The 27,835-nt window shown below is 34.2% G+C and overlaps 2 protein-coding genes and 1 long non-coding RNA gene across 3 annotated transcripts; all 3 read right to left on the bottom strand.

The window, feature by feature from the left end:
• Nucleotides 1–118: 118 nt before the first annotated feature.
• On the bottom strand, nucleotides 119–4,852 carry LOC126924486 (kinesin-related protein 4-like). The gene is made up of 9 exons (XM_050739030.1): nucleotides 4,739–4,852; nucleotides 4,497–4,648; nucleotides 1,719–2,072; nucleotides 1,554–1,653; nucleotides 1,221–1,344; nucleotides 1,028–1,146; nucleotides 822–956; nucleotides 347–739; nucleotides 119–240 (listed from the first exon to the last, which is right to left on the bottom strand). The coding sequence occupies exons 1-9, from the start codon at nucleotides 4,850–4,852 to the stop codon at nucleotides 175–177; spliced, it is 1,557 nt and encodes a 518-aa protein (XP_050594987.1). The 3' UTR covers nucleotides 119–174.
• A 291-nt stretch (nucleotides 4,853–5,143) lies between these two features.
• Nucleotides 5,144–27,583, bottom strand: LOC126924190 (BCL2/adenovirus E1B 19 kDa protein-interacting protein 3). Its single transcript, XM_050738433.1, has 6 exons — nucleotides 27,395–27,583; nucleotides 18,612–18,777; nucleotides 17,022–17,109; nucleotides 7,488–7,564; nucleotides 6,963–7,118; nucleotides 5,144–6,866 (listed from the first exon to the last, which is right to left on the bottom strand). Exons 1-6 carry the CDS (start codon nucleotides 27,435–27,437, stop codon nucleotides 6,815–6,817), a joined length of 582 nt encoding a protein of 193 aa, XP_050594390.1. The 5' UTR covers nucleotides 27,438–27,583; the 3' UTR covers nucleotides 5,144–6,814.
• LOC126924206 (uncharacterized) lies at nucleotides 10,439–17,015 on the bottom strand. Its single transcript, XR_007713448.1, has 2 exons — nucleotides 11,235–17,015; nucleotides 10,439–10,730 (listed from the first exon to the last, which is right to left on the bottom strand). It is a non-coding gene; the product is annotated as an uncharacterized LOC126924206 (long non-coding RNA).
• Nucleotides 27,584–27,835: the final 252 nt, after the last annotated feature.

Genomic DNA, 27,835 nt, shown 5'->3' with positions numbered 1-27,835 from the left:
CGGTATATATCACTGACGTAGTTCAATATGATATCGATAGATGGTATTCGTTCATTTTGGCGGCAAATTATCGTTTTCGTTTTAAATTCGAAGTAAAGTTTAAATTTACTAAAAAAATGCGTTTATTGATTTATTAAATATTAGTACTTATTGCTAAGAAGATATTTTTGGTAGCTACAGATTAGTACTAGTGCACAGCCCTTTATTGTCAAGTCGTGCTTTCTTCCTTTTCTCTGTTTCCTAATATGGAAGTTTAAAAAATTTATAAATAATTCAAAAAGATAAATTTTTGAAAATAATAATAATATTAATTACAAAATATTTGAATTTAGAAAGAAAAATTTACCTCTGTTTTACGCAATATTTCTCGTTGAAACTTGTTAAACTTGCGCCGAATCATATCGAAAGATTTTTTCTCCGATTTTAGTAATGCTTTCATCGATTTATCAGTATAATGCAATAAATAGGCATTTCTTTCACTATAATCTCGAAAACCGGATTCTAATTTCGATTTCATTTCAAGGTGTTGATTGGATAACGTGACAATTTCACGACGAGCTTGATCGACTTCTTCTTCTAAATTGACTAACACTTTTTGATAACACGAAATATCTCGCTCGATAGTTCTTTCGATTTCATATATTGTTTTGATCTCCTTTGGACTTTCTAATTTCATTATCTGTCGAATTTGCTGATGTTTGCTAAGTTTATCACGTGCATCGTCTAAATTTCTCTTTGCCTAACGAATAATTTCGAAGAATTAATAATTTCAAATCTTTGGAGAAAATTTGTTTAAACATTTATAGTAAACTACAATATACCTGGAAATATTTATCAACCATGTTTGTAAATCTTTGTCGAACAACGGCAAGAGTCTTTTCGTTTCTATCAAATATTTCCTTAATTTTTGCATATTTTAGTTCCTTTTTTAAGAAAGAGTCAAATAAACGTCGAACCTTTTTTCGATATATGTAAATTAGTGACACATGCAAGTGGTTCGGAGAAATATAGTATAATAAAGTCTAACCGTCATAATATTCTCGCTATCAATTTTCAGAATTTGTTTAGACGTTGCTGAATGTTTGTATTCTAGACTTTTGTCGGGAGAGAGTGCAACTGCGTAAGGGCCTAAGGTCACGCCTATCGCTATTCAACGTTAAATTTTAGTTTTCTTATGAATATTCTTTAAAATTATATTAGCCTAGTAAGTGTTGGCTTACTAGATTTATCTAAACTACCAACTCTTTCTTCTAACTTTTTCGTATCTTCTTCAGTTTTAAGATCTTCTGCGGAACTCCTAACTCGTTTCCGTTTACTGACTTCATCATCGGATAATTCAATTTCCTGTAAATATTTCGATATACATAGCACGAATGAACTATAAAAAATAATTTATTAATAAACTACGGATTTGAAATTTGAAAAAGTGTGAAGATGCGCACATCATGTTTTTGTGTGTTTGTTGTGTCGTGTGTTTTCATTTCTTTAGTTATATTTAAAAACTATAAATTGTTGCATAAATATTCGCAATCTTATTAATCTCATAATCAAACCTTAAGTAGATTTTCTGCTGAAGTAGCTTCCTCTATACTTTTCACTAAACCCTCGTACGTCTCCTTTAACTTGTCAACTTCAACTTCCTTGACGCTTAATCTAACAATTCAATCATTTAGAAATCGAACCCAAAATTATCCCATAGATAACACAGATCATGCAACCTGTTATATAGATCCTTGATATTCTTTAGCAATACTTGAGCCTGAGACACACTAAACAACGTAAAATCCGAAATCTTGCCGTTTAAAAATAGAAGAATACTCCGATTAATCTGTTCCATCCGGGCCTTCGAGATATTCATGAATGCTTCTTGATGCAGAAGCATATCGTTCAACATCAGTTCCTTCTTCAAAGCATTAACATCCTCTCGGAGCTTATGCACTATCAAATCTGATTGATGTTTAATATCTTCTTTTATCCTGACCGGTTTTAATCTTGCAATTTTAGCAGTGAATTTTAAAGTCGACAATGTGATGTCAAGATCTTCTCTTGTGATCCGAATGTGAGATATCAACCTATTTTAATTACATTATATACCGCGGCTTGAAATTTATGATACAAATGAAATTTTGAATACCGTATTATGGAAGAAACCAAAAGAGTATTTCCCAAAATTTTCAGCAAATTACTGGAGCGTATTATGTTAACGACGGATGATCTTGATCTTCCTACATACGAAAAGAATTGCTCGAGCTCACTCTTCATTAAATTCGCCACACCTATATCCACGGCCGGTTTTCCACAATTATTTCTTCCCACTGTTCCTGTACCAGCTGTTTCCACGATATGTACCTAAGGTTTTAATTAAATCCCTAATTAACCCTTTGAGTGCTATGGGCGCATATAGTTGTCTGGCGAAAGCTATCGGTGTGGACTAAGGACATATATATGCGTTTTCTGTAAGTGCCCGGCATGGACTAAGGACGCATGTATGGGTTTTTCAATTTTTCCGAACACCTACGCAGAAGTAATACTATTACGTTTGTGTGAAATAAATATAAATGCATTCCTTACGGCAGTAAACAAATGCCAATAGTGCCTCGTTATTGTTGAAGTGGTCACCACTTGTAAGAAAACTCTACATCTGGTTTTTTTAGTTTTCTCAAAGCACTGAATTTTTCACACACAACTAAATTATTAACTTGTGTTATATTTACTAAATTTAGTTTTCTAGTTTATTGTTTTCTAGTTTATTACCCAAATTCTAATTAACTGTAAATTTCAATGTTTATAATAAATAATTAAAAATAATTAAAAAATAACGCTCTTGAATCATTTAATCTCGTGCAAAAGAATTACTATAACTTATTACGATTTGCGCTTCGAATAGTCAATGAACAGAGTTCAGTCTAGCGAAAAAGTATTTTGTCCACAGCGATCGTCAGCGCTAGACGCGCGCCGTCCGTACGGACGACATAGGCCGCGAGTACTCAGCACTCAAAGGGTTAATCATTAAAGACTATCGTCAGGTTAAAACTTTACGTCGTGCGAAAATTGTATCTCAATAATACAGGATAATTGGATTCGATCGAACTTATTGATATCTAAAATGAAAAAATGCAAATGCAGTGAAATTTCATCGATAATATCGCGATTTCCTTCTACGATGACTTTCGAAGATTAAAGCGAGATTAACGAGCAAGCATTTGAAGTTCTACGACTCTCAATGCCTCGCCTCGTAAAGTTTGTAGTCGGATCAGAGTCGAACAATTACTTTGGCTGTGGTTACAATGCCCCAGGATGTAATTAGGCTCGTGTTAGACACGTGAAAGGTAATCACAGACGTGGCTAAATGAGACGCCGGATAAGCCGATTCTTTCGCAATCGATCTTCTGACTTCCCCTTCGAAAATCCTCTTCAAACCTTCTCTTTCGTTATCCATGCACACCACGGAGATATCCTGGAATTTTTCTCACTAAAATTCTATCGGACGTCTCGTCGCATTTTTTCGTAAAATATTTTATAACACCTTGAAGGGTTCTCGATCGTTTATCTTGACTTTATTGTTATCCGTGTCAGAGACCAGTAAATCTCTCGCCTCTTTCCCGTACAATTCGATAAAACTGACACGGTACTCTATCTTGCTGACTTCCGTTCTGTTCGCTTTTTCAGCGAACATTCGGGACAGAAGTCGAGTGACCAGGCCTCTGTGCTGAGAAAACGAATGTCATCACTGTGTTTGCACATTTGATGAACTCATAGCAAAAACGATCCTCGTCTAGATTTCTCTTCTTCGGGAAAGAGAAAGAATATTCTAGGATCTTTAATTTTTCTCTTTTAAATTCGTCATATTTAAAATTATGTAAAAAGTCATGAACTTTGAGAAGAATTGTTTTTGTTAAGAGCTCCTTAAAATCGAAAATACAAAATATTCGACATAATCGTACTTCCCAGTTGTTTCTCAGACCGCTCATGGTGAAACTCTTTCCTGAACCACTTTGTCCGTAGCCCATCAAAATACAGCTCACACCGTCTAAAATTCTTAAATTGCGGTTCTTCGACTATATATTATATATACTTCTTGTTTATAATCGATACCGTTTAAGACGTCCGTTGTTTGAAAAATTATTAACTCGATGGTCTATAACGGAAGTCTCGAACAGCATTAACCAGAAGGTAACACAGTGACTCGTGAAAATGTTGGAACACTAACAGAAACATTATGTTAACGTATCATGTATCTTATATAAAAGACTTTTATGACACGTATACATGATACGACTATCATGATCACTAAACTAGTAATTTATATGCAATTTCATACTTTTTTTTAAAAATAATTACAAAAATGGTGTTTAAGTAGAAGGTTGTTTGGTTATTAAATATTATAAGGATTTTACCTTTAATACGTTTTTATGAAACAAACGTAATATATTCACGAAATGATTCTATGATAAATGTCTAAATACTTTCATGAGCCGCTGTACATCTTTCTTTACTTTGGCGCGAGGTCTTCGGTTGTAACGTGGTAAACCTCTTCTTGCGAAGAGTCACAAAATATCCCATCGGTTTGAAAGCACCAGTAAGTTGGTTTCTTCGAAACGGCTATTCTATTTGGTTGCATTTCTTGTAGACATCGTACGTAGACCTTCTGCATCGAGTGAGGAAAAGATTGTTCCTTTCTAATATCCAATTATCGAAGAGAATAGTCATATCTCAGGTGGAAGAGAAATTTCATTACCTTGCGTCCCATGTCGATTCTCACGCACGATTTACACGGTCTCTCAACTGGAAGAATTCTGATGAAAATCTTCATGTTCTTCTCGTTAACATTCGCATCATCGTAATCCGTCATGCTTAAGAGAAAGCTATTCGTTTGAGGCTATTGCGTTACGATTATTTTGTTGATGGTGCGAAGTTATGAATGATTAAAAAATTTCTTCTGGACATTCATTTTTTCGGGGAATTTCTATTTTTTCTTTTTTTTTTTTTTGTTGCCGTTACATTTTGTAAAGTTGATTGGTGTAACCCTAACGAATGGAAGGTAATTGATGACATATTGTGATAGATATTTAAAAAAAAAAAAAAAACCGATAATAACATATGCTTGTGTAATTTCAGTTTTGTGGGTTTTCAAAAACAATAATTTGCATGTAGAATATATAGAATTATATTGAAAATACAAAAGACTTGCAATTCTAATTTCTACTTACATTGATTACGTATTATTCTTATAATATACAGCATCTTACACTTAATACATATGTATATATGTATATTTATATCATATTCTGTGAAAAACGTTATATCGGAAAATCGTCAACGTGATACGATTAATATCGAGTCTTTTATTTCGTAATAGTCGAATACAAATCACACATTGTGCTATTACGCAAAGCGACTCGTATATTAACTATACGAAAAAATTGTAACTTTCTTTAACACATAAAATTATAAATTAATAATATGCTTATCTTTCAATGAAATAAAAACTCAAACCCTTTTAAAGACCTTGGAATACGAAAGTTACAGACGATTTCTTCGATTACAAATAAAATTTATCGACTCATACAATATTACACTTTACCTTATTTTTATATTCTTTTTTTTTTCATTTTTACTGCTTATCATCATTTTCCAAAAATCCTTATCCATTGTTAAATATCAAATTATTTATGCCGTATAAAATTTCCGTCAGATATTCAAAACATACACTATACATACCTAAAATCAAAGAAATACCAATCAACAAATGATTGTATTCAAATAATCAATTCGGCATTTGATTGGTAACGAACCGATAATTAAAAACTAAGAATATGCTGTATTATACTCTTTCCTATACACCATCGTTAGAATCTTAACTTTACAAAATCAAAAGGTATGAGAATCGAACGATAATTATTAACTTTTCTCAGTTACTTAAGCAACTGTATCATACGTTATTAAAATTTATAAGTCGCTGCTTGCAATTTTATAAAAAGATGAATTTCCATTAATTAAATACAACGCCTACTTTTTCTATCACATTGCGCTCCGAAATAAATGGCAAAAGACACTTTTTCGGATTCATCCCAACAATAATGATATTCGATATACCAACACAAAACTCAATACAGTAGGACATTCGTAATCTAAACGGAGGTGTAACTGTTACTATGTGTATATTGTTCTCTCACTGCAAAAAGCCTCCCTGCTTTTTCTTATGTTTCATAGATTAATCTTCTTGGATTATTTTCATACATAAAACGATAAATCTCTTCTTGTGCAAACATTCTGTATTGCGTTCTTCTCTCTTTCTCTCTCTTTCTTTCAAACCTTTATTTTTTGTTCAATTAACGACTAATAATTATTATTATCGATAAATACTACCCAGGCTATACCTATAGACTATCACTGATAGAAACGCATTACAAACGGTATAAAATGGACATTCTTCACCTTTTCAACAACACTAAATATATAAATCATATTATAATTTTTTTTCTTTTCTTCGTATCTTTTTCTTTTTTTTTATCGTTTTCTTGTTTAATCATATAATCGCATATGACTTATACTTTACACAATAATACGGCGTTTCAATAAGTATACCGTTAAGATTCTTTCGGACAAGGAAGAATAGAATAAAAAGTGCTAATATTAAATTGTGGTAATCGAAACAATATGTTGCGTGTTTCGTTAGGCTCAATCGACCCTTTATCTCTTGGCATTTCAGTCTTTCTAACGGCTCCACATAAACGACAATCCATTACTCCGTTTTCTTGCAAACTCTAGCGCAGCAATCCTGACTCTTGCGTCCCTGAACTGTTCTTTTCTTTCATTCGATGGTTACGCTAGACGTTATCGATCCTCGCCTGGACAACCAAACCCTAAAACAACGATACATTGTTTTAAAAGTGTTCCATTTGTCTATGCTTACTTTTAGGGAAAAGATTTAGATATATGTTTTAGGAAGTTTCTCTTACCCCAGGCCAGCTCCAACCAAGACAGAGAGAATGTTTGTGATAAAAAGAGTATAAAGGACCTCTTTTGAGAACAACCCAACCTTGCCCACTTTTGTCGTACGAATGCTATAAGATTTCTTTTTATTCACTCCCTGAGGATGCTTGAACTTCCAATCTCTGTAGTAAAAAAAAAGAATCGATAAGCAACCTGCTGCATGATCGAATGTCCTCCGTCACTCAAGTATTAATTAACAATGTAACTTTAACAATGTAACCCGAGAATGATTCGAGTCAGCAATCAAATATAATACAAGTTAACATCTTAAACATCATTATATCTAAACTATGTATTTCCTATGAAATTATTTAATTTAGTAATACTTTTATTTATTTTTTATTTCTTATGAAATTATTTATAACCGTATATTCTTCTTGTCATACTCTTAAATGCAGGAAATCTCAAAGATAAACAGATAAATCGTTCATTCTGAATTCTTCGTTATTTCATTACACTGTCAAAGAGTCAAAAGTCGAATATTCTCTTACTTCGGTGGTGCTTGATCTGGACGCGAGCTCCATTCGTAAATCCAATCGGTGTTCTTCTCCAAAAGCTCAGCGGCTTCCTGCGCAGAGAAAAAGGAACGGGCGATATTTAAAGATTTGCTAAATCTTTTGGTCGTACGAAAAGAATATTCTTATGAATAAAGAGCGTCGTATCTGGCTTCACTACGAGTTGTCCCAGTAATCCCTGGTAATCCGATTTAAAAGTGTTTAAGCAATACAGACAAACGAATCCTCTATAGTATGATGAAATTGAAGATACTCGCGACTTCTACGTTGACCGTCAATTGAAGCCGAGGATCAGTTTACCAAAGGAGAATCTTCACACGAGCAACATAATGCCAGATGTTTGATTTTCCACTACGCAACGTATCTAATTCAAAAATCACTAAGATCAGACTTGTATCTGTGTATGAGAACTCGTTAACCGCTATAAATCAATCACACTTTCCTTACACAAGCGGATCAAATACTTTTGCTTCACAGTCGCAGTGAATCATTATCGCGGAAATAAAAAAATAGAGTATATTTATCCAATGATCGTTGTCAACGACCCTACGAGAAAATAACCTAATGAGAAAAAATTTCTAACAACAAGGCATAAACAGCGACAAGCGTTAAAGAATGGTTGTCTATTATCGATGATTTTTATTCGAAGATAAGAACCTTTTCGGGAATGACAGAAGACAATTACCTTGAGGGATCAAGTAACTATCATCTGCATACGCATATTACAGAATAGAACATTCATACATTCGTATCTGTTGCCGAGAGAACCTGTTTCATACAATACGACTTACTGCTAACAGTATGACCTGATTTTAAATTACCCGAAATACAACGTCGAAGATAATTTAGAACACAAAAAGACCTCGATTTACCAGAGTTCATCAAGGAAACAAAATTGCTCAATAAATTACTAAATATAATGTTCGTCGTTAGTTGGTAGTTGATACGATATTAAATATCAGTGTAAAAAAAAAAAGCAAAAGAGTATCGTCTTATCGTAAAACTCGGGTACTTGAATAATTTTAGCTTCAATTAAAAATGTTTATCCAAGAGTAAATAAAATTATAGAATTACTGAAACATAAGAGGAAATAAAAATGGAAGAAGTACTTGTGTCACGATTCACATTTCAGTGAAATACTTATACACCGCTTATCTGTGAATGACTCGAAGAATAGCCAAGGATAACTTGCCAGGCAATCAGCCAATCACGTCACGAGCGCAACTGTCGTATCGCTATATTACGATATACATATGTATACTATAATGCGTATCAAACAAGGCGTACGTCTGTTTGTAAACAATTCAGCTACTTTAAAAAGGAAAGTGATTTGCGCATTCATTCGAATGAATCATGCAATAAAGTGGATGACACTTGAATTACTATCAATATAATTATGTTGTGGCAAAATATATAATTATATATTCATTGTGGCAATAAGTTATGGTAATTATGCAAAAATGTGGCCTCGCGGATTTTCATCGACTTGAGGTATATTATCAACGATACTCTTTTCAGTAATCTTTTCGTATATCTATTTACATATGTCCCCCGCTCGTCTTTACGTGACAAGTCATGTACAAATGTATATTAGGTTTCTAACGTTTGGAATAGATTTAGGTTAAGTTTAAGTTAGGTTTAGTTTAGCTTTAGTTCGAGTTAAAGACTAACGGCGACCGGATTGATAGTATATCCTAATCTAACCCATATAATACGATAATTTAAATACATAGGCGACTTCTGAAATTAAAGATGCTCATCCCATATTTACATCCATATTTGCTCGCTCAAACAAACGTCGGACAAATATTGTCACAATTTGTTCGAACATAGAATGACTCATAAAAATATTGGAACACTTGCCACAAAAATTTGTTATGGATACGTGTCATATAAAATTACAAAATATTAAGACATACAGCAACGACGAAAACTAGATATTTCAATACTAAACAATAATAGATATTTTGCGTTTGTTATCCATGATCCAAAATTCAAATTATCCAAATGTTTTGCCAAGTTCGTCAACGAGTTTGCTAAGCACCGTCTATTCTATTTCTCGAAATAGTGTTTTAGGTAATGCGTAATAAATCTCGAATATGAATAAGCGCAACTCATACTAACCAGATTTACGCTCAAAGACATTGCTACTCTCTAAACAAGATCCAGAGTTTTGAATTCTCGTGAATGTGCTAACAGAAAAATCTAAGAACACGTAGCATACTTCTAAATCACTTTTATTAGTGTTCTGTCCTTCTATTGGACTAATTTAGAACGCAGAATTATTCGTAGAATCTTCGCGTTGATCTTTTTATTGCTCCACAAAAAAAACACATAGACATTTACAACACATAGACACATAGACACATTTACTTCACAAGACATAAAACTATCGTGAACCGGGCCGAATTTAGTAAACGATGCAGTGACTCTATTTTAGAGATAAAAATAGAATCCAGATAGAGAAATGATTAAATACGAGGTTAACTCGCGAGTTCAACGCACTTGGAATAAACATTGCAATGTGCAAGCGAACCAAGGACTTATAACTAGGTTACGACTCACGAGGAACGACCTTAAAAGGGTCTTCGTCGGATGATTTCATCGAGAAATAATCGCATGGCACAAGCAATCGGAACTGTTTATCTTCCCACGCATGACTTGAGCTAGATTGACGAATCAAAGAATGGCTAATAATACTTCAGAGCTTCGGGATAACGATTTTGTATAATAAAAGACTACATGTATTTTTATAGTAGTTGTAATGCTTACGGTATATACGGTGACTCATATTAATTTGAAAATTTGGGCATATATAATGCACTGTTTCTTATTTCAATGTGTATGTGATATGTATTTTTACTAACTGTAATATTATATTTGTCTTAACATACAATAAAGGTAATAAACAAATAACAGTAGAAAAATGTTCTGCAATCCATAGCTTTGAAAGTGTAATAATAAAGGATTTTTTTTATTAAATTATGTTAGGTACCTAAATATTTATGAGTGATAATATACATATGAAAATAAACTGAACCAAAGTAAATTTCATTTTATTTACATCCATAAGTGACTGGCAGCCCCCGTGCTGCTTAGACCAATATGAGCCGCTCTGTGCTCTTTGGTATTCAGGTCATTCGCAAAGAAGTGGCAACGAAAGATATTCCTGAGCATCGCTTCTCCAATTTCATTCTCGCATACATAAATACTTAATGGCTGAAAATTAAGAACATGATTCAAGCGGAAACTCCGTTTCATTGTTCCGGCATTTGTAGAATCTTCAGCGTGTTACTATATAGAGTGTAAATTAATGTATTTCGATCCCCCTGCTTTAACACGTTGAATACTATGGGGGTTTTATTGGTGACTGGCATTAGACTTGTTACTGAAGCTATGAAGTAAGGGAAAACATGGCTGACCATAAGCGAATTAATCGAAATAAATAAATTAAATAATAGTTTATAATATTTTTAACGTCGCAGTAATAATGTAAAGTACTATAAAACACAAACAATTTTATTTTTTAATTAAAAAAAATTAAACTAAATTAATTTTTTCTACATTCAAATTAATCAAATAGTCATTCGTAAAGCTTCTGATGATTTCAATCCACAATGAAGACTAACTTAACAAAAAAAAATTCAAGCAACTGCGCATCAAACTTCGACGCTCCAATTGATGTACAAGTTCGAAACGGAAAAAGGATCAATACGAACGTACGATATGGTCGAAGAAAAAGCAGGCCACGCGTACTTTGTGTCCTCTGCGGATGGCAGTTGGCTCGGCCAAATTCAAAGAATTCATTCGATATCACGCAGCACGTTATGTCGGAACGTTTTCGGATTGGTTTACAGACAGACCACTAACCACTGACCAGCGACGTTGAAAAGCGATCTACGCTTTATCTGGGTCTTTTCTAGTTGCAATTGCCCATAAGTTTCTTCGGCGCGTCCCTTACTTCCCTTTGGCGGACGTAATAATAGGGGATTACGTCCACTGCCGGCGTGTTTCGGATTCATTCAACGAGGAAACCCTTAGCTACCGACATTTCACTGTGTAGCTTTGCAGCGCTGGCTCGAGAGGGTCAATGACGAGCTACGCTTTCTGTATATAGCTCCATTATTCTATTCTGTCTCGAGACTATGCTACGTGCAATTTCAGAGTCTAATAAGAACAAGCTAGCTCTTCTTCGTTTAAATCTAACACGACAGGTAGTCATGGAAAAAAGTTTAATGTGTATTTTACAGATTAATTCCACTATCAAGTTGATTTTAGGTGGATCACGTTAAATATTAAAATTTACTTATCGTGAATCTTCGTATGAATGATTCAACGTCGATTCAGCTGAAAATCACGAGAGGATTACTGTTTCTGTTTAGCTTCTGCCAGCTCCTAGTCTATATCAAATGAAGCTTAAAGTGCTTATCAATCAACTCTCGACAGCAAATGCACTTTGAATAATCTTCGAGTGGATATTGACCCATAGAAAATTTAGAAAGTTGATGTTTACATCTATTGGCAACGTATATATTTGATCTTATCGGTAACGAGAACATTTATCTTTGTAAGGTATAAAAATGAACGCTGCATGTTTATCGAAATCAATTTTTCCTTTGTCGTTAAACATAAAAGATATCAAAAATGATTTGCATTGATATATAACCGATGCGTTGTCGGGAACGTGACAGGGATCGCATACGTAGCAATATTTTATGCGATCGTGCAGGATGGTATACGTGACAGTTGGCACGGTCCTTATCCCTCCTCTTCAATCGCCTTCTTATAATTGACCGCCTTTGTGCTGACTAATCTGCTGTATATCGCAATCTGGATTAATTTGTCACTGTCGATTAAAACATTGTTAAGAGGAGTAAAATCCAGCTTATTCTCGGTAGCGTGAAAAAAACAGAACGTCCTACTTTTTTTTAGATACACGACGAAAGTCGCTTTATTTCGAACGTCGAAATCAAACATCTACTTTATTACCTTTTTTTCTAATGTACATATATCATGCCAACAGAACGTGCAAAATGGTAGTAGAATCCGAGAAACATAATCCTGAATTCGATAACTAACGTTCAACTCTCGTCACTTTAACACTAACGATGTTCTTTTATCTTTTTTTTTTTTTATTTTTTCTTTAGTATCGAATAGTTTTAATCCAGGAACGAGACGAGAACTATCTTATGTTTAGAATAAATCGTACACATAGAAAACGGAGTGAGAATTATAGACAGTATCGACACTCTCCTATTCCTCTCGTCTAAGCTCGTCTCATATGATATTAGTTTTTTGGCAATATTTCAAGAAAATGTTGGAGAAAGAACGTCACTGAAATAGTCAATTAACGACTAGCAGACCTTGGAAATGGTTCTTTTGAAATTAATCGCGACAACCGGCGCAATCTCTTGGGAATCAAACCGGAATCTAATTCGTCTTCCATTAAAAATTATCCTGGGGAAACTTTAGAAGTCGATGGAGAACGATCGAATATCATGCGGTGCCACCAGACTGCAGATACTTGTGCATTTGTTGAAAATTTAAATGTTCAAGATCGTGCAGAATACATAACGAATGCAAGAATTATAATATTTAGAGGATGAAATCAGGAACCAAGAATAAATTATTTTGAAGCTTCTTACGTAAAATGTCATTGAGAAGGACTACAGTTATTTAAACTAGAAAAATGAATTCTTACGATAGATACAACTTGTTTAATTTGGGTTAAAACGGTTATCATGTCTAGTTACAACTATAAAGATTTGAATTTGCATTCTCGGTTTAACCATGACGAAATTGTTGGTATCCCAATATAGCATGAGAAGAGTTATTTCGCGAAACAGGGTGACTGGATAGAAAGATGGTTTTTATTAGCAAGCGAAACGGATACTGCTCGTACACGATAAACGAGAGTAGAAATATAAATAAACTACGGCCGTGGAACGTGCGTGGTTCAGCAGACGGATTGGTATGTTGGAATAACACTTGCTATTTTATGTTAGGCATTAAGATCTAAATAAATACTTACAATTCTGTTCCATTTTATGGAATTACATACACAGAAATTTTACACCTTTTAGAATTTCATTTTAAGAACGATTGACGGAGTTAGATAAAGATCGTACTGCTCGGAAATGTAATTTCTCTTTAAAATGACTTGCAAGTAAAACACATCGACACACCAACAAGACACTCGCATAACAAATTCTAGAGAAGTTTTTATCGCACGTTCTCCTTTTCGCGTCACGTTTCCGTATTATATTTCCTGAGAATTCACGAATGCTAACTTTCTACGCAATTATTTTGCGAACAATCGAATATATATATATGGAAGTTTACTTACCGAGGTGCTCATAAGAAACTTGGGATTTTTGATCTTTCGAAGCGCTTTCATTATAACATGAATCCTTTGCAACAGAATTTCGACATCGAACTTCATTCTCTAGGAATTTTTATTTTTGTCGAAAAGAATTCAAACATTTTACTTAATGAGCAGTTATGTAATTTAACACAGACAGTCAGAAGTACCTCATATGTAAATACTATTTCTTTCCCTATGTTACATCTAAAATAAAATTAGTAAAGCAACTAAAGAAATTATTTGAAACCAATATCTTTTAACTTCGTTACAAAGTAATTTTTCCTACGTTGTTTCTAAAACGAAAATAACATAATAATTGGAAGGATTCGTCATTTAAAATTTCTATTCGTTTATTTCTATTGCAAGTCAAATATGCGCAAACCTGTTCGACGCTACATACGATAGATCATCATTGAGCATTTCTCTAATACGTAATCGTTCGCTTATACCTGTATTTATCGCATTCCACGGAACAGCGCGAATGCGCTCGGTTGGAATGAGCATAACGGCTGTTCGACTTAATCCAATAGAAGCGTAATACATCGTACATCGGCTACGTATATCGAGTGTCTCCCTTCTTACTCCTCGTGATTTTCTCGTTCGCTAACTCGCCGTGAAGTGGAACCCGTTTCTCGAATGCAATGCACACCGCGTGAGAGGACCGGTTTCTGCCCAAGATGAGACACGTAAGCGTAACCGTAGAGAACGCCGCCGATTCGCTCGTTTGTGATCGCGTGATCTGTCCGCGGTAACAGCGGAACACGCGCGTTACATCAATAAACACAAACTCAGGTGAACGAACTAGCACAGCAAAGCGGTATACTTCTGTGTTCTTTCTTTGGTAAAACCGTGAAACTTTTTACGCGTTTAGTTTATCGGGTTGATTCCACTTGACTTCGCATCCATTAGAGTTTCGTGTAATAGCTCATTAAATTGTTTGAACGCTTATAACAAAAATTTCAAAATAGGAAATTATGAATTACTCGATCATTTGACAATAAGAAAATTTGCATAGACGCTGAATCATTGAATAAACATAGAGTTACTGTTCTATCACGATACGAAAGAGTAATGGATACAAAAGCAACGCATGCATTGCAGAAGCATTCAAACTGGAGACACAAAAAGAAGTTATATAATTTAAAAATAAAATAAAAAAAGAAATAGTTAGCACGATGTTATAAAGTATTTCAATTCCCACAAATTTCATGAAATTATAGCATTTAGATAAAAAAGAAATAACAGTTTGAATCATACTCGATCTACACAACAAATAATAGCTACAAAAATTGCAGAACAGCTTTTAGAATTTTGATTGATTTTTGTAGAATATTTCAAAAGTGACGATTTTCTACGTGCGTCATTCTTCCAGTTAAACTGGCGATATGCTTTCTATGCGTTCCTCGTGTCTCTCCTTTAAAAGCAAAGTAGGATCGATAACGACACGATGAAAAGTTTGCCAAGGTTCCCAACGGTATACAAACATACGTAGTTGCGAAAGTATGAAACTATAACCGGTGTCTCGAATCCGGGTATCCTTGGGTATCTGTAAGTGAATTACGATAGTAGGTGCAAAACGCTTGCCTATGATTACGAATAATGCGCAATCTGTCGAGTCTCGATTCCGTGACTCAGTACCAATCAACAGAGGCATGTTTTCTTCAATTTCCTTTCCTTCTATTATTTTTCTCGTCGCTGTGAATATCAAGGTCGTTCGTTCACCTTGACTTTATCGCTTGTCAACACGATCGTTGATAGAAATGAAACGAAGACGAACGAATCAACACGCTCAAAGATCGTGAAACTCGGCGAGGAGAACAACGGGAGACGAAAAAGACTGTCGCATCGGAGATAAGACGTACAGAGCCTGGAAAACAGAAGCTTCTGAAGATATTCTATTTTTAATGCGTTATCTAAGCGGTTGAATCGAGAAACCGAGGATTCTCAAAGAAGACTCGAGAACACAGCTTAGCTTTTCAAGACCTTGTCTCTACAAAGAGAGACGGTGGAACATAAAGGAGGAGAGCTTGCGTTAAAAACACGGTCCGGCAACTGACTCATGGAAAATCCTCGCCTCTCGCGACTCGTTATCGACCTAACTCATTTTGCCCTTGTCTCGCACCGATTGTTTTTGTCATTATTCTCATCGTCGACTCCGTATTTTTCCACTATCTTACTTCACTGATAACCTTACTGATTTCCCTCCTCAAGGACGAATTAGCGAGCATACCTGTCAATTAACAATGTTTTCCCAACGAGTTGCGCGTAGTTCGAAAAATATAGCAAAGTATAGTATATAGTTAGCTGTTCTTTCACGAGGACTCCTTATCGACGTGGATAAATAAGTCGCACAAACCATCAATAAAAAAAGAGCTTCGCTGCAGTTATCGTACTGATTTGAATATAGATTTGTACATAGATTGTACATAGATTTGTAGATACATAGATTTGTCTACATAGAATTTGAACGAACAAAATAATAAACATGTAAATAACTTGAAGTTTTCTATACATATTGTGTTCTATAGTTGAGAAATTCAGTGGTAAAATGGTATAAATATATATCTTTTTCGAAGATGAGTAAGTTTTCTTAAAACTGTCGACTTTAGCACTTTCTCGTTAAACTCTTCAATTACGTTTCGTAGTTTCGTCGATGCGAAAGAGGCTCGGTATTCACCGCACACGAAGACACCGTGGTTTTCCACGAACTCGCATAAAGCACCTCGCGTGTTCTATGACCCACAATGCACGCTAGGAGGGGCACGCTAAAAGAGTCGTTGATCCGTAGACCTTATATGGAAAGTGTAGCCCCTGTTTTGTTTCGTTCGATAAAACCAGTTGCACAGGTCTCCATTTCGAAGTACATACTTCACTTAGTCATGCGCCATAGAGAAAATGGTGTAACAATTACACGATCTCTTTTACATGACTTTTCGCTCGTGCTATATTATTCTTAAAACGATATATATTGAATATTGCGTAACAAGGTTTAGATGTATAATTGGCTGTTGAATAAAGATTACTCGACTCGATTCCACGATGAATGTAGTTTGACCAATTGAACGAACGAAATACGAATACGTAAAATCCTATGTGATGGTGAACCACACAGGCACACGGTATTAGAAATCGATTATGAAACTGACCTTGTTGCAGCAGTAATTTATATAGACTCCTTTGAGCTCATCTTCGGTAGATAATTCTGTGTTCGGACTGTTTGGAGGACTCTTTGGGCTGTAAGAAAAGATTTCACAAATTTTACACATTTTTTTATTACTTATGGAGCATTCACAATATTTTTGCGCTCCGAGTTTTTAATTGAACAGATTTCGGCTAAGAAGTTTTAGCAGCAAGGCAGATCCATAAATTTGCAGAATTAAATTTTTGTTTAGCCCGTGAAAAAAATTGTTTCTTGATCAGTTACGAAAAATAGATTTTCATGTGCAATAGATTAACATTTTAGAGCAAATTTCCCGAAAATGGATACATATTTTTGCTTAATTAATTAACGATTTACTAAAGTACTAAAGTAAAGTATAGATGTTACTAAAAATTTATTTCATGATTTCTACGAAAGTTACTGAAGTAAAGATGTCGTGTATTCGCAATATTGAACGTGAAAGAATTAAATATAATAAACAGCGTTATTCTGATAGAAAGTTAGAGAAATAACAAGAATCTTCTTGACTCATTTCGACTCCGATTTTCTTATCGCTAATATAACTCGATGTCCACTAATATAACTTTCGATCATATGACCTCCGCATCGTATCATATTTTTTTTTCTATATTTCACGCGGAACTACAAATGATAATAGATGAGCTTATCGATTATTTGCGCCACGCTTCAAATCGAACGTCGCAAATAGTAAAGATTAAGGATACAATCAATACGCTAACGTTTGAACGTATTTGGATGTATGTTTATTTCTAACAAAGATATGATTTGATTAGAAACTTCCTGATTTGATTTGTAGCACGGCTTTATATTCACCGCGTATTCATTCTGAGTCTAAAAATACTGTTAAATCATTTGAAAAGCCTTAACGTGCAAATTTCTAACGTCGCAGGCATCAAGGAAAAATCGTACAAAAGATTTGGAAAATTCATTTATACGCCAAGTCAGAGTCACGATGAAAACGCGGTTATTTGCCTTTTCCTTCCTCTTTCAGCCCATAGTCCTTGAGACGTTCCAACGCCTACGAGCACAAAGAAACTGGCCAGAAAAAGATTTCTCCCTCGCTTTCTTCGGAACCGGCATCTGACTCGTGCTTTTTTTTCTTTTCTTCCTCGGCTGCATCGTACTTGTACACAAGGAACAAGATAAACCAGGCTTGTTCTAATGACCCTTTTCGAGGACCCAAGCGCAGGCTGTTGGGATTTGTCGTCTCAGAAAAAAAGATTCGTAACATGATAGAGTTTCGGAGCATATTAGGAACAATATGAATTTTAGACATCTCGAACAACGTTTCGGAGTTTTTAGATTAAATTTAATCGAATTACAAATTTGCTTGATTCCTGTATCGAATGGTATTCATCAGATTAGATTAGATATTGATGACTGCAGTGGAAAAATTTAAATTATCAATTTTCGGAAGTTGCTTTCAAACGCCTCGCGATAAATTGTAACAGAAATTTTAGCTTAAGTTCTAATTTACATTACATTGCGTCTGGCGATTATAAAATATAAATAGGCAGAAATATCCGCAATCTAGTAATAAAGTAAATAATTTTACCTATCTCTCGGCGTGCCTCTACGGGAAGATGCCAAAGAATGCCTAGCAGACGAAGGCAGAGAATCCCTTTGCGCTTCCCTAAGAAGTCGCAAATATTCTTCTCCGCCACTACTGAACGGTAACGGTGTTACCCTGTCGGGCACGGGATTCAATTCCACCCATGACTCTGTAAAAAGACAAATAAAAATCATGAAATAAATCCGTATGACAGGTATAAAAATTTTTATGGCACTTCGTTTTACTATATTATATACCAAATCGTTTTACCAAATTAGCTAGAATTATTTTTGAAAAACGATATCAAATTGTATAAAAATAAAAATGATAAAAAGACAACGGGTTAAATTTCAAATATTCCCGATTAATCTTAAATTAAATAAAAAAATCTCTTTTCCATTTTAAATGTTGAGTTTGTTTCATATATTCTTACCGGTAAAGCATTCTTGCCTACTATACATACGAATATTCTTGTCCCTATATCGATCTTTAAAGACGATATTTCCTTGTTGCGTAGTTATTTGTTGATATACTAACGTTCATTTGCATGATACACAATACATTCGTTGAAACAGTATCAAAGTCTGAAAACAGGATACTTAGCGTATAATCGTATGTTTCCATCGAAACCCGCACGCTAACAGTAAAAACAAAGGAAACAGGATTTCCTGGTAAAAGCGGGTACAAGTCTAACATATCCTGGTCGATACAGTGTTTATAGAAATGTAAAACGCGATGAAGCGATAATATTTGTCGAAGAATCATCGACTCGATTACCAAGGAGGTTGACGGCCAAGGTTCGTTAGCTTTGACGTTCCCTAACGTATACGTATGTATATACATATATATATATACATATATAGAGCGTTTTGCGTCATTAGAGAACACGAATACATGAATGACTTAACACAGTCATAATACAAAATTTATCTTGTATTTCCGGGAAAAAAACGTGTAATTTATTATCAATTATTCTGGAAATCGGCGAGTCTACAATATCTTCTGGGAGCAATTTCTTTGTTTGAAAATCTAACAGCGATTCCGTGATCGAAAGCCACGGACAATTTCTAGGATCTGTGTGGACTATCGTTCAAAAGTATTTAGATACTCGTTCCTCTTCGACAGAATATGTGCATAATTTAACTTTTACTCATTGGACCATTAAAGACCATGACGATCCAGAACTGAATTATTTGATTTTGGAATCTTTTTATTTAACTTAATTTTATTACCAATTTCTATTACGAAGAACATTTTAGGAGTAATAACGTATACGTGCACCTACTCCAGCGAACGTGACTGAACGCAAATAAACGATGAAATATATTTTTAAACGCATGGAAAGATTGCACGTTATTTTTCTCTTGTTTTTTGAAATTGGCAATGTTAGACTTTTCCTTCGCGTTTGCAATTTTAACACTTTAACTTATCTTCGAAACAAATTCTACAATCAAAATTGTATTTATTAAATACCTTCATAACGAACATAGGATAAGAATCGTAGAATTCGAAAGTTCAAGCACAGTAATTAAACGAACGATAAAACAGAACCTTATCGATATAATCATGATAGTCGCGTTTCATTAGAATATTATTAACATTTCAAAGTGTTTTATATAACTAAATATGTAGATAAAGATTGTCTATGCTAAGTGACCGGATACTTTCGTGAGTCATTAGAAATACGTTTCTCTTCCACATTTCCCATTTAGTTTCTACGCAACTAGCTGACAATGTCACGTGTACGATGGAATAAAGAAACATTCTCGTATGGTATGTATATTTTCCAATTATTGAATCATCATCGCTCCTTTGCTCCTTATCTATGACTCAAATAAGAAAAGAAGAAATAAAAACGGGAATTATATTTACACATGAATTATATATAAACGTCGGTACGATATGCAGCGTTCCAATTCTTAGTCAATGCAATTTCGGGACGCTTCTATGTATTCAAAGAAAATTATCGAATTGCGATATTCGATACAAGATAAAAATTTCTTGGACCCAGAATCACAGCTTTCACAAAAGTGAAATCTACGTTCGATCGTTTGATAGATTTTCGTACCGGAGATTGTACGCACTATACGCGATGTGCTTAATTGCACAGCTTCAAAGAGTAACGTCAAGCGTCTCTGTCCTATTTTTTCATTCATCTACTTTTTCAAACATACAGCGATAAACGAGAATACGTATTGGGTTGGCAACTAAGTGATTGCAGATTTTGTCGTTAGGTGGTATTGACAAAATCCGCAATCACTTAGTTGCCAACCTAATATTAACGCGTCGAATTTAATAAGTCGATATTTGGTCAACATTTTTGTTCTTCGCTATGCATCCGCTTTAAAACCGCTTAACGGGTCGTCTATTTGAATTTCAAGGAACAGTGAATTCTCCTCAGCATCCGCATTTCCGCATGCGCCAATTAAGCGAATTACAGGAACATCTCTTGAATAACGCAACCGCTTCACGCAATGGTAGACAATTACAGTGAAATACCGATTCAATTGATCGTTGAAATAAATTGTATATTGAACGATCATATAGGTTTTCATATAGGTATAATTGATGTTTCGTTGAAATTACCAAGGAAATTGCTGAAATTTAGCAAAGTTGCACGATATAGAGTATTCTAAGTCATTACCTATTATCTCCGATAAAATATAACGCATTGCAAATCTTGTGTGAAAACAAGAGAAATTCTATACGCTTCAAATTACAACATTGTTCTATGTGAACCAGAATTCACAATAACGAAGAACCTCTTATTCTACTAAATTATGTTTCTACGTAATATAAAAGAAGGCTACCAATAAATTATTATTATACTATGAACGTTCTAAAAATGAATAGCAAAGATAGTAGAATTGTAGAATCTTATGTTCTCTATCATATGGCGTAAAACTTTCATTCAATTAGTTATAGATCAGAAATTAGAAGGGAGAAACTAAACGTTCATTTGCATTGTATTAATGAACTCTTAAAACTCAAGTATCTGTTAAATCAATACGAGAAGTAGAAATATAAATCATACAGCAAAATCTTTTTCATCCGTTCTCATTTGTTCGTCTTACCTGAATGTGAATGTTTGCTATAGAAAAATCATCCACAAAATTTAATTTTTCAATCAACACGTAAATCAAAACGATAGTAAATGGACTCAGCGGCAAGATTTTTAAACAGCTGATTTAATTATCAGGTTAAAAAAGTGCGACGAGCTGGCGGTCATCGAATGACATCATTTACTACTCTGTTTTGTTAACTTTGCGCCAGGCGTGTGTGGTAACGCGATAAATCGTGGCATACATAAACGCGTACAAGTATAAACCCAATGTAAGCATAATCCGTTTTATCACCAATGGCAAATATGTATAATGATAACTTTGTGTACAACGAAAGCTTTTGCATTCGGTGTATACACCAAATTTAATCGACGATTGCTTCTCTTATCGTCTTTTATTCCGCAATGTTCACACGTTCTCGTTCGCTTGAAACGTCAATATGATTATAATTAATTGGAATTAAATTTTTATGTATAAACAAAGAAAAAGAAAGAGGGGGGGGGGGAGGAAATGGCGATTAAACCGTGTTATAAGAATAAGGTGTATTTGGAAGAAATAAGGAACTGTCGTTATGTATATACTCGTGATCTGGTCCGAATAAATATGAGCAGATTGTGGCAACTGGTCGAGTTATCGAACTTCACTAGACACCAGATTCGAGCGAAATATAGCAAGTTGAGTGGACTACGGGCAAAAAGGAGGAAGAAATTGGATAAGAAGCGTCGCTCGGCTGTCGCAGAATATGATTAACTTATTTTTTTTAACCTCTAATACTGCTATTCAGTTACCAACGCGATTGAGAACGATCGATAGCTTCATCAAGCTACCACACTGAACGTGATTAAAGAGACTGCTGCAATAAGGAGGCAACTTTGTTTCTCCCAAATTTAAATGAGAAGTAAGAACCAACAAGAACCAATTCAAAATCAATAAAAATCAAACTACTTTTTAACGCATTACAAATTCATAGTCAAGTAATATTAGAGATAAACTTCTGCCCTTTTGAATATCAAATCTATATCTTTCTTTTTCTTTCAATAAATACATTTAAATATTGTAGCTGACTGCTAATTACCGCAAACGCTTCAATTGAGAACCATCGATAGTTTCATGCAGAACTTTTGGAAAACTTTGGAAAGCTTCCCTTTAAGGGATAAGTATCAGATATAGAAACAGCAACGAAGGCGGTAAAACGATCAAATTCGTTTCACAAGACGTATCATAAAGAAGCTACTCTGTTTAATCGAAATAAATAAGCACGTGCAAAGCAAGGTCACACGTGTTGACTTAGCGAATGCATCGCGATGATTTTACAGAATGTACCGCGCAAAAAAGAATAACGTGGTTCTTCTCCGCCTCTCTTCTTGATATTTTCCTGCGCAAATACATTCACTTGCGAAGAATATTAATAGTAATCATAATACGCGATTAAACATGTAAATCATCTGACTATGTTACAATAACTCTGGATAACTTTTTCTAGAAACGTTACTCAAGCGTTCGCATAACGTAATCGTTGGACAAAACTCAATAATTCTCAATATGGAAATTATATAATCCTTCGTATCTACGTTTTCAAACATCTGGTAATTTCAATGCGTTTATTACCTTGTGTATCTTTTGCTGTTTGCTAATTTTGATATCGGAAAGGAATAAAATTTCTGCAATTTCATGTACCAAAAATGGTTGAAAGATGCAGCAACGAGCGTGTTGTATTGTATTCTATTGTATTACGAAAGATTTCATTTCTATTGTATTTTATATATTTATATAAAAAATAAAATTTAAAAATATATTTCTTGTAAATCCAACAAATTGCTTTATAAAAAATTTCATTTCTATAATACAATATTTAAAAATACATTTGTTGTAAATTTCACAATAGTTTAAAGTATCATAAATATAAAAAACCTTTCAAATTTGTATCTCGGGGAATAATTACAAACTGATTTAAACAGAATCGAGTGTAAGGTCTTTCCCTATCTATATGCTCGCTATTGTATAATAACGACGGCAAAAGATGCATGAATGACCGAAAGAAGACGCCTGTTAGCGTACTCCGAGCGACCAATTTACAAAACACTCGGATATTTTTTGTCAACAAACGTCGACGATAAGGTTTACAAGCTGCTGCTTGAAGTTAAAGCACGATAAGCAAATGCTCTCTCTTTGACGTAGTCGCTTACTTATGCATTCGATTATCGACTTTATACCCCGACGTTTTACGCTTAAGCTCTATACATTCACGTCATAAAACAATCAGTCATACTATTTTCTTCAAATAACGTTGATAAGATAATTAGGTGAGATAGTGAATTAATTTTTTTCGGATGGATCTGCACGGAGAACCGCATTAATCATCAAAGGGTGCGCGCGCAGCTTAATGTTTGTTAGCGCGCAATCCACTTGACGCGGTAATATTCAACTTGAGAAATATCGTTTAAAAAGGCTCATTCGTTTCCGGGACAACTGGTGTTTGATATCGTTCTTCGACTTCCGTAAAACGAGTGAACGTTCAATTAAGAGTAGCTAATGGCTTCCGACTTGACCCTTATCTGCCTTCTATCAACTTAATTTGTTTCTCCCTAGACAATGGTAAAGAACTAATATAGAAATAGAAATATATTAATAATGACAATTTTGGTTTGTTATTTAATCTGATATCATTATTGAAATTAAAAAATGCATTTTTTGTATATCGAAGTACAAAATTGTTGTTCGCATCGTGTACATAGGTATAATAAAGCAATGCAAGGGTTAACACTGAACACTAATGACAAAGCCGCGACATGAACCTCTCAAAATGACGGGTTTCAATTTCCCTTTCTTTGTCTATGGACATTTGATATTTTTGTCAAATTAATATCAAATTTCACTGAAATTAAAGAATGATTATATATTTCTTCTTCATTTTTTCTCTTTCATATATTTATGTTATATGTAATATTTATTGTGTAATATAACATGTAGTATTATATATATAATATAACAAAATAAATAAATAAACAAATGTATATACATACACAGTAAGATACTCATTTGAGTTTTCAGTTCTGTAATTAAGAAGATTTCCATGAATATTCCATATTTCAATATTTCATGACAGCTCCCTTTAATGTCTGATGTACTCTTATTAAAAGTAAAGACTGTTATTCTAGTAAGAAAATCATAGAATAAAATCGACTAGTATAGAATGAATTAATATGTCGACAACGTGTTAATTTATATAAAACATAAATGACAAAGGGATCCCGATAGTGACCAGACGAACGCACGAAAATGGCCAGGAAGCGTCACGTGCCACGAAATCACGGCGGGTAGGTGGTCTTAATGAATTGAATTAAAGTCCACCAACGAGCGTTATGGTTAAAAATAGAAGCGAACGTGACCCCCTTTCATCGGTCCGTCATTTTAATCAAACGTCCAAAGTCAAACGACGCTACATACGAACAGACCCTTAGTTTCGATTACAAATCTCCTTCGGGCTGTGTTCGAAAGAAAACTTGATGCACAGGGTGCAATAATACTTATTATTTTCACAATTAACAGTGAACGTTTATATATGGATGAATAAAAGATCCATTTGTAAGCACGTTTATTCGTGAATGAATAAATTTGCATTAGATTGTCTCAAATACTCTTTTGTCGAATTATTGTTCGACTCTAAATTGCACATAAAATAATATCTATTAGATTTACAGATATCTGTTAGAATAATATTTTTCATAGAAATCTAAAGCGAAATTTAATATGATAGTAAAAAAAATAAAAAAAATTATAACGTTAAAAAAGCATAAGAATCATATTTCTAACAATGTACAAATTAAAATAAGAGACAAACTAATCGAGGGATGTCCTATCTGAACGATCCTATCTGACGGCCCTACCTAGATGAAAAGATAAATTCCTAGGTATAAAGTTTCAGTCACGCTCACCACTATAGGGACAATGCGCTCGTGAGCTGAGTCACGTTCCAGAACGTTACTGTTAATGTTAGGATAGCTTTTAACGCAGGTCAACCTTCTTCAAGGAAAGTGGCATCGAACGGCTGACGTCACTTAGCTGCGTTCCTGAGGAAGATCACGTAACTATAACATCAAGTCTGAAGCCATTCGATGTTCTTGGAAAAGACTGTTTTGTAGGATGCGATAATCACTAACGGGATACCGTATCGGCTGTTCGTTTTGTGTTTAATCGTCCCATGAACTCTTTTAACTTACATCCGCTATATTTGTCTCAACTATTCCTATTTCTTTTCAATTATACACAAAGATACCTGTTGAGCGTACGAATGTGCAACGGGGAAAAAGAGGTTACGTCACGATAATAAGTTGACGACGCTTTCCTAACATCGATCACATTCACGTTTCTTTAATTATATGAAAGCAACCTGTTTGGGTTTATAATATATAGACGATCTCGAATAGGAAGAAAATACGTAGTCAAGAGATGTTCTTGAACTTAACCGCCTGTCATATTCGTTTGAATCTTTTTGAACTGATTTAAATGACTCGAGCGTTTTATAGAACACTGACCCAATTGTTCACCACGCGATTCGACGTTGGAGAATTACTAAGGAGACTCATTTTTTAAGCGGAGCTGATGGAAACGCGATTTTGGATTTTACACCGTGTTGGAATAGTCATGATTTTTCTAACCTAAACCAAAATTCTTAACGATTTCTAATTTGTTACAAAATTGTTTGATATAATTAAATTGTTATAATTTATTGTTAAGAAAAATTGATTTATTATATATTTTGAAAGTAAGTTTAAAATATGGCCAAATCGAGTTCAAAAGCTTCATAAGCGTCGGTGAAACATAAATATGTTTCTTGATGTGTTCTTTCCCTTTTGTGCTTCCCCCTTGTACCACAAAGTGAGCAGCCAACCAGATGTTACAAAGCGATTCATTTTCCAAGGACTTTTAATGGATGTCCACCGAAGAATAGAATTTTCATATATGGCTTTTTCTTATGAACGAAATTTTACTTTAAGCCAATTGAATTGATTAAAATCGCCCCGATTTTATTGAAAATTAGAATAAAATTGTGTACACATACAAAACAAATAAAATTGATCAGAAGTTATCTTCCTTCATTATGAAAACATAATCAGACCTCACAAATATCAAATTTGTATCGTTTAACGCATTCGAGTCCAATAATTTTTTAAGAGTCAGTTAAGCTAAGAGGCATAATTGTTCTGCCTGTCCCATATCCTTAGTTATGTAGGTACAAGTATTTATACCATGATATAACATCAGTTAATGTCTTAAATATGTATAATTTTTTAAACAAAATAAAAATAAAATTACGAATGATGAAATTGTTACAAGTATACAAGTTACAATAAAAAACAATAGCATACAATAAATAAATGCAAATAATTGACTCGTGTGAAATTTTTAGGCACGGATAATGCTCTGTAATAAAACACCGGTACGACCAGTTTAAAGTCAAATAAATGATGGCGCCAAAATCTTTGAAATTTACATTATTTTATATTGATAACGATGCAATAATACGCTCGCATTCATTTTAGAGAAAACAGCTATTGTTATAGAAAATATCTGAGATAAGGTATCCTTGCAAAGAAAAATATGCCTACAGCGTAAAAGGAAGGAAGATCGCATTTGTTTATGCGTCAGCTGCGGCATGCGAAATGGCCGCAACGTTCGATAGACAGCTGCTCGCGTCGTTCGAAGAAACGAATATTTACTTACCGCCCAGGATCTCGTCTGAGGTGAATTTTCCTGTGGACGACATTGGGATCCACACATTAACTCACTTAGAATACGATTAAAACAAACACGAGTGGTCGACCAACACTTTCGCGAGACACGTTAACGAAGGACGACGCATTCACAACGAATCACTGTGATAGAATGCTCGGTGAGACGCGCGACTGTGCTTTGTTTTGATGGAACATCAACACACGTACGTCAACCAAGCCGACCAATCACGCGATATGCGGCTTCAATGTAAATACAACTATGTGAGTCAAAGCAACCACTACGTGACTCACTACACGTTCTTATCGCTTGGTTTGCTGCTGGAACTCTGAGCAAATATCTCAAAAATCTAAAACAAAAATTAACCAAGTTATTTGTTTTAAAATTTGAATTTAAGAAACATTGAATTTAGTTATGTAGGATTCATAGTAC

This window comes from Bombus affinis, chromosome 14 (assembly GCF_024516045.1).
Source record: "Bombus affinis isolate iyBomAffi1 chromosome 14, iyBomAffi1.2, whole genome shotgun sequence".
Classification (NCBI taxonomy): Eukaryota; Metazoa; Arthropoda; class Insecta; order Hymenoptera; family Apidae; genus Bombus; species Bombus affinis.
This window is presented reverse-complemented; position numbering and strand designations above follow the sequence as displayed.

What these genes read in the sequence shown, in the direction of transcription:
- LOC126924486 (XM_050739030.1), bottom strand. Translation starts at nt 4,852, where the DNA reads ATGACGGATTACGATGATGCGAATGTTAACGAGAAGAACATGAAGATT. An exon ending in GAATCGACATGGGACGCAAG is followed by an intron (nt 4,649 to 4,738) that starts GTAATGAAATTT and finishes CACTCGATGCAG; the next exon opens with AAGGTCTACGTACGATGTCT. An exon ending in TGGTTGATAAATATTTCCAG is followed by an intron (nt 740 to 821) that starts GTATATTGTAGT and finishes ATTATTCGTTAG; the next exon opens with GCAAAGAGAAATTTAGACGA.
- LOC126924190 (XM_050738433.1), bottom strand. Translation starts at nt 27,437, where the DNA reads ATGTCGTCCACAGGAAAATTCACCTCAGACGAGATCCTGGGCG. An exon ending in TAAATTACTGCTGCAACAAG is followed by an intron (nt 7,565 to 17,021) that starts GTCAGTTTCATA and finishes TTCTCTGCGCAG; the next exon opens with GAAGCCGCTGAGCTTTTGGA. An exon ending in TTGGTTGGAGCTGGCCTGGG is followed by an intron (nt 6,867 to 6,962) that starts GTAAGAGAAACT and finishes TCGTTGTTTTAG; the next exon opens with GGTTTGGTTGTCCAGGCGAG.